This window comes from Orycteropus afer, unplaced genomic scaffold (assembly GCF_000298275.1).
Source record: "Orycteropus afer afer isolate SDZICR_OR568_19922 unplaced genomic scaffold, OryAfe1.0 scaffold00056, whole genome shotgun sequence".
Taxonomy (NCBI): Eukaryota; Metazoa; Chordata; class Mammalia; order Tubulidentata; family Orycteropodidae; genus Orycteropus; species Orycteropus afer.
The window spans coordinates 2,362,420-2,370,307 of record NW_006921643.1 but is presented as its reverse complement, the minus strand read 5'-3'; the positions used below and the strand labels follow the sequence as shown (position 1 = coordinate 2,370,307).

General features: G+C 36.4%; 1 protein-coding gene across 1 annotated transcript in view; it reads right to left on the bottom strand.

Annotated features, from left to right (window-relative positions):
- Positions 1-7,888, bottom strand: part of PKD2L2 (polycystin 2 like 2, transient receptor potential cation channel) — a 66,429-nt gene that overhangs the window by 15,834 nt on the left and 42,707 nt on the right. The window contains exon 12 of the mRNA XM_007938940.1: positions 7,388-7,442. Coding sequence (XP_007937131.1) covers positions 7,388-7,442 — 55 coding nt within the window. The remainder of the gene's footprint in view (positions 1-7,387; positions 7,443-7,888) is intronic.

Below are 7,888 nucleotides of genomic sequence, written 5' to 3'. Positions count from 1 at the left end.
GTCCATGATTATCTTCTGTGTCTGTGTTAATTGGTTTCCCTTTTCTTTGTTGAAGAGGGTCTGTGCAATCCTTCTGCCTAGTCCGCCATCTTGCCGGAACTCCTGTTTGCATGTTTTTATAAATCATTTTCTTCTCCTACTTTACTGAATTCTCTTTTTGTACTGATTCTTGAGTTCATTGTATACCTAGAAATGACTGCCTTTTTCTCAAATAGAGAAATTTACCTCTTCCTTTTCCATTCTTTTTCTCTTGCCTAGTTGCTTTGGCCGATACCTCCAGTACATCCTTCTCTTGTTCTTCACATTGTCCAGTGTTTCTCTGTTAAGTAAGGTGCTAGCTTAGGGGGTGAGATAAATGTTTTTTGTTTTTTTTTTAAATCAAGGAAGCATCCATTGATTCCTGTTTTGTCTTCCCCTTCAAGAGTAGATGTTGACAGAGAAGAGGTAACTATCGGGAGGAAGTGGGAGGGGAGCTGTTGCATTGGGGTAAATTGTAGTCAATCTCATTAGACAAAGTGTGTGTGGGCTGCTATATGGAGGGTGAATTTGTTCTGTAAACTTTCACCCAAATCACACACAAAAAAAGTGGATGTTGAATCTTACCAAATACCCAGAAGCTGTGGAGAAAAATGTTCTCTTTGGATTTATTAATAAAATGAATTATGTTAATTATTTTCCCCATTCGGAACCAGTTTTTCGTTCTTAGAATAAACCTTATCTGACCATGATGTATTATTTTGTGTTACCAGATTCTATTTTTTAATATTATATTTAGGAATTTTGCATCAAGATTTAGAAGTGGATTTTTTTTTTTTTTTGGTACAGGCTTTTAGAATCAATATATACCTACTTGATACAAATAATTTGAAAGCTTCCTATTTTCTTTTTGATTTGGAACAGCTTAAATAACAGTTTGAAATTTTTTGCTCTTTGAGATCTGGTAAAATTCCTTGTGCAACCATCTGGGCTGATTGATTTTAGAAGTAGCTGTTCAATGATTTTAATTCCTCTACAGAATAGTTTCATTTAGGCTTTTTATATCCTGAGTTCTCTTTTTTTCTTGTGTGTGTGTGTGTGTGGTGAAATACGCATAAAATATGTGTCATCTTAACAATTTCTGCATGTACAACTCAGTAATATTGATTACATCCTTTGAGTTGTGCAACCATTCTTAACTACCCTTTTCAAGTCATTCCACCACCATTAACATAAATTCAGTGCTAAGCAGAAACTCCTCTTTTTCTTCCTCTGTGTCATCTCTGGTTACTACTAATAATCTTGGGCTTCTATGTATTTGCTTATTTCATATAAGAGATAATACAGTCTTTGTCCTTTTCAAGTGACTTACTTCATTCAGCATGTTTTCAGGCTTCATGTTGTGGCATGCTATCAGGACCTCATTTTTCTTCGTGGCTGAATAGCATTCCACTGAGTGTTATCTACCACATTTTGCTTATCTATTCATCTGTTGGTGGACATTTCAGTATTTCCACTTTTGGCTGTTGTGAAAAGTGCTGCAGTGAACATTTGTGTACAGGTTTCTGTTTGTGCTTTTGCCTTCACTTCTGGGTATTTATAATTAGGATTGATATTGCTGGGTCATTTGGTAGTTCTGTGTTCACCTTTTTAAGGAACCGTCAAACTGTTTTCCACAGTGACTATACCTGAATTCAGTTTTGATCAATTTTATTTTCATAGAAAAATTAACCATTTCATTTTTTTTCAAATGTTATTTGCATAAAGTTATACAAAAGTGTCTGTGTTTTGATTACTTACCCCATTGTAATTTCTTTGTGTATTTATGGTTTCTCCCTTTTATTCCACTAATTAGCTAATGTTTTCCTTTCACTGATCTTTTTCAAAGCAGCAGCCTTTTGATTCATTTATAGTACTTTTTTGTTTGTAATTCATTGAATCTGCCTTTATTAAATTTCTTTTTTCTGTTACTGTTTTTTGTAAGTTTTTGAGTCATGTGCTAAGGTGAATGTATTTTCATTCTTTGATTATTAATAATAAATTTAAGGGTATTAATTTTCCTCTAGGTATTCTTTGGCTTTATCCCATAGATTCTGTTACATAGTGTTTTGTTATTTTGTTTTCAAGGAATTCTGCAATTTTATTTTGTGTTTCCCTTGGATTCAAGAGTTGTTATTAAAGAGTTAAAACTTCTTGATCAGAGAATCTTTTGGTTTTCTAATTTTGTTATTAACATTTTTTATTATATTGTTTTCAGAGAGTATTTTCTATATTAACTTTTTGGAACTGAGATTTTCTTTGTGGCTAATATGTGGTCAGTTCCATGAAGGAGCTTTTGAAAAGAAGATGTATCTTCTGAAAGTAAAGAGTTTAATACATAATTGTAAGATCCTATTATATTATTCTAGTTTTATTCTTTTGTTTTTCTTGATCTAAAAGTGTGTTCTTATATATTTCTTCTTTTCAAAATCCAGTAGTTTTTATTTTATGAAAGTTGATGCCATATTATTTGGTATAATAATATTATTACAGATATTTATAACTCTTAAGATCTTAGTTTTGTAAAGTACATTTTGTCTCATTTAGAATTTTTTTTGTCTAGAATTCTGTGTTGTCTTATCTACTCTCTCCTTTTTGTTTTCCTATAGTACCTTTGCCCATGCTTTGATATTTAATTTTTCTGAATCATTTTGTTTTAGATATGTATTTTAGAATATAGCATAGAATTGGATTTTGCTTTGTGGTTCAGTCTGAAAAAAAGTTTTTTTTTCAACTAAGCTAAGCTCATTTCCCTTTTTTTGACATGGCAGATATATATGCTTTCAGTTATGTCAAATGGTTTTAAATCTTTTACCATTTGGTCTGTTTTCTGTTCTCTTTTTTGTTACTTCTGCTCTTTAACAACGCAACGAATGCAACACACTGCTATAGAGTTGGATCCAACTCATAGCGACCTCTCCTTGGGTTTCCGAGGCGGTATCGCTACGGAAGTAGATTGCCCAACCTTCCTGCCAAGGAGTGGCTGGTGGGTTTGAACCTCCAGCCTTCTGGTTAGCTGTCAGGTGCCTTAGGCACTACGCCACCAGAGCTCCTTTCTGCTCTTTAGGAATGTTATTTTTATTTTTGTTCAAAATGGATTACAGCCAAGAAAATTATACAGAGCAGTTCTATTCTGTAACACAAGGGGCTGCCATGAGTCAGAATCGACTCGAAGGCACTGCGTGTGGGTTGGGTTTTTTTTTTTTTTTTTTTTTGCCTTTCTTCATGAATCTTTTCATATACTCTTGTACTCCCTTTTTTTCTTTGATTCCCTGTTATGATCAACAATAAAATTAGCTTACAATCTCTTTCTCCTTATCACCTTCTTCTCATCCATTTATATATAAGAATGTTACCACATTTCACTATACCTAGAGTATATTTTAGGGAGCTCTGGTAGCATAGTGGCTAAGACACTTGCCTGCTAACCAGAAGGCTGGCGGTTCAAACCCACCAGCCACTCCTCGGAAGGAAGGTTGGGCAATCCTACTTCTGTAGTGATACTGCCTCGGAAACCCAAGGAGGGGTCGCTATGAGTCGGGGCCAACTCGACGGCACATAACAACAACAACAGAGTATATTTTAAGACACATTTTACACACCTCTTAGGTAAGAAATGCTACTAATTAAACCGTTGACTGATAAGACTAATGATGATTTCCGAGATGTTAAAGTGAAAAAAAAATGTGTTTTAAAATCAATAAAATAATACCTTTCTTATTTACCAGTGTGCTCAAATATGCTGAAGTTATTTCTTGGTTTAACTCTAAATGGCATTGTTAATTTTCAGCTATATATGAATTGGCTTTTTCTATTTTATTCTTTCTCTGCCTCTTCTTCCTTTTTACAAAGTTTCTCTAAATCATTTCTTAGTTGGCTGAAGCTTCACTGCTAGTACAATCATCAGAAGACCTTAGGGCAACAATATTTCCTGAATTCTTGCCTATTCAAAACAATTGTTGTTGCTGCTGCATATATAAATCTTTGTTTTTTTCCCTTGAATATCTTAGAGGTGTTTTTCTGTTGATTAACAGTGTTGAAATGTTGTCATGCTAACCTGATTTTCTTTTCCTTCTAAGTAATTCCAAATTTTACAGTTGAGATTTTTGGTGGTGGTTTTTGAGGTTTTTTTTAAAGAATCTTAAACTTAGAAAAGTTACAAGAACAATACAAATTCTTTCTTTCCCTGAAGCATTTGAGAGTTAAGTTGTCAACATGAGAAGAGTCTTAATGGTGCAGTTGTTAGAGCGCTCAGCTACTAATCGAAAGATCAGCAGTTTAAACACCATGAGCTGTTCCATAGGAGAAAGATGTGGCAGTCAGCTTCCATAAAGAATTACAGCCTTTGGGAATCCTATAGAGCAGCTCTACTCTGTCCTATAGGGTCCCTATGAGTTTGAATCAACTTGCTAGCAACAGGTTTTGCCAGCATGAATATCCCGTCATTTTTCATTACTTCTGTATGTACTTCCTGTAAATTATCACAGTATAAGATTAGTTTGTAATGTTTTCCTTGTTACCTCAGAATCAGAAAATTAACATTGATAGATTATTACCATTTAATCCTCAGTCCTTCATTCTAGTTTACTGAAAAAAACAAAAACCAAACTCACTGCCATTGAGTCGATTCTGACTCATAGCAACCTCTTTTGGGTTTCTGAGGCAGTAAATCTTTATGGAAGTAGATTGCTCAATCTTTCTTCCACAGAGTGGCTGGTGGGTTTGCACCGCCAACCTTCTGGTTAGCAATTAAATGCCTTAGGCACTATGCCACCAGAGCTCCTTTCTTAGTTATCCCAATAATGTCCTTATGGGAAAAGGATCCATCCAGGATTATGCATTGCATTTACTTGTAATGTTATTTTAGTCTCATTTGATCTGGAATAGTTCTCAGTTTTACCTTGACTTTCATGACCTTTGACACTTGTGAAGAATACAGGAAAGAATTTTATAATGTCCCTCAAATTAGTTTAGTAGGATGCTTTGTCATGATTAAATTCAGGTTATTCATCTTTGGCAGAAATGTCACAGAAGGGATAATGTATTCTCATGGCATCCTGTCAGGTGAAGTCACTTCACTGTGTCCCAGTATTGATGGTGGTCACTTTGATTACTTGATTGAGGTGATAACTGCCAGACTTCTCCACCTTAAAATTACTCCTTTCCTTTTTGTAATTAGTAAGTATTTTGTGAGGACCTCTGGTAGCATAGTACCCAAGGCACTTGACTGCTAACCAGAAGGCTGGTGGTTCAACCGCCTTTGGAAACTCAAGGAGGGGTCGCTATGAGTCGGGTCCAACTCGATGGCACATAACAACAACAACAAAGTATTTTGTGGAGCAATATGTAAACATCCCATTCCTCATCAGACTTAATTTATTTGTTTATATGTTTAGATCAGTATGGACTCATGGATTTCTCTTTTATCGAATGCATTGTTGTTGTTGTTATGTGCCATTGAGTCGGACCCGACTCATAGCGACCCCTCCTTGGGTTTCCAAGGCAGTATCACTACGGAAGTAGATTGCCCAACCTTCCTTCCGAGGAGTGGCTGGTGAGTTTGAACCGCCAGCCTTCTGGTTAGCAGTCAAGTGCCTTAGCCACTATGCTACCAGAGCTCCCTCCCTCAAATGCATTATAATCTGTAAATTACCACAGTATAAGATTATTGTTATTATGGTGCTTAAATATTTCCAGATTTGGCCCATAGGAGCCCCTTGAAGGTGGCTCTTGCGTTTTTTAAACAGATTTTCATCATACTCAAAGTATTTTTACTTCTGGCTTAGCAAGATATTCCAGACTCATCTTGTACTTTCAAACTTAAAATTAGCTAGCTGTATCTTCAAGAATCTCTGGTTCTAAAACTCAGAATTATTTAAAGAAAAAAAAAAAAAAGACAGGTTTAGTTCTGATAGAAACTGGTGAAACTCCTGAGACTATGCCCCTCTAGTGACCTTTTCGTCTAGAATTGAACTCACTCCTGGGCTTAATTTCCGGCGAAAATATACAGGCCTACGAGGTGAACCGTTACCCCAGATAGGTACACTCCTTAGAACAATCAACCATGGGAGATCGGAAGGGTAGCATTTGTACAGGGAGATAGCTCAGAGGGCAGGACAGCATAGGAAAGAAGGACACAAGGAAAAAGTAACCACAGGGAGGAAGTGGGAAGAGAGCTGTTATACTGTGGGGATTGTAGTCAGTGTCACAAAACAAAATGTGTGTGAACTGTTGAATGGAAAATGAATATGCCCTGTAAACTTTCACCCAAATCACAATTTATCAAAAACAAAATAAAAACAGCAGCAGCAGCAGCAGCCCTGGTTCCTTTTAGAGGATATTAGTGTTTGGAAACCAAGATCTGGGCACTGGTTGTGCTCATTGCTTCTATCCCTTTCAGTGGAAAACCAAACACAACCCACTGCCCTTGAGTCAATTCCTACTTATAGTGACCTTGTAGGAGAGAGTAGAACTGCCCCATAGGGTTTCCAAGGCTACAAATGTTTATGAAAGCAGACTGCCACATCTTTCTCCTGCGAAGCGGCTGATGGATACAAACTGCTGACGTTTTGGTTAGCAGCTGAGTGCTTAATCACTGTGCCAGCAGGGTTCCTCGCTCTCAGTGGACAGAGCTAGAAAACAAAAACTATACACACACACACACAAACGCATACATCTATATTTATTTTCCATCTCTCTGTATACCTACCTACCTATCTCATCTATCTATCATCTGTCTATTCCTACCTACCTGTATATCTGCATATTGATCTTAAAAATGATGACTGACACCTCCAATTCTAGTCCAGCACTACAAGATTCATTTTAATCTCCAGCCTTTCCATTTTTATAATTACCTTTTCTGACCATGAGAAACTTGCTTTCTTTCATATATTTACCTGCTTGATTACTCCGATCTCCCAACCCTGCTTCACCTCTTTCTGGCCAGGAGTAATGTTCTACATTTTTTATTTGGATAGTATGTGGATATTTGCTTCATAATAATTTTTTAAAACATAAATATGTCTTTAAATCATTTGTTGTATATATATGTGTGTGTGTGTGTGTGTGTGTCACAGTTAACACACTGCTGAATTACAAGAGAAAAACTGATCATCTCAATAGAGTATACTCACTATAACCCAACGTGATAACCCCACAACTATAGGGTCAAGTTATCTGGCTGAAAGAACTACTAGGAAAAGAGAGCATCTGGAATCCAAGTTGTTAGTCCTAAATGAGAAAGGATCTGGATTTATTTGTGTGAGGGGCCCACTGTGCTCTGGAAAAAGCAGATCTTTGCAATTCTTAATCAGGACTTTTTGTAAGCATACTTATAAAACTTGTGTTTATGAAAATATAAAAATCTTACATTTTCATCAAAGCCTTCTCTTCTGGCTTGTTCAACCAAATCTCCACTTCTTTTCCTATTAAGAATATAAAATAAAAATCCTGAAGCATATGATAGTAAAAAGGGAGCCAAACTAAAACCAAACTCACTGCCATCAAGTCGATTCTGACTCATAGCAACATATATTGGGTTTCCAAGGCTGTAAATCTTTTATGGTAGCAGACTGCCTCATCTTCTATGGAGCAGCTGGTGGATTTGAACCACTGACCTTTTGGTTAGCAGCCAAATGCCTTACCACTATACCACCAGGGCTGTAAAAAGGGAAAGCCACCACAAAATACTAGCAGATCTATAGTGAGGACTGAATTGCATTTCTGTTATTTCTGATAATAAGTGCTAATTATTTGGAAAATGTGATCACTAGTAGATTCTCTGGTAGCATAGTGGCTAAAGCACTTGACTGCTAACCAGAAGGCTGGCGGTTCAAACCCACCAGCCACTCCTCGGAAGGAAGGTTGGGCA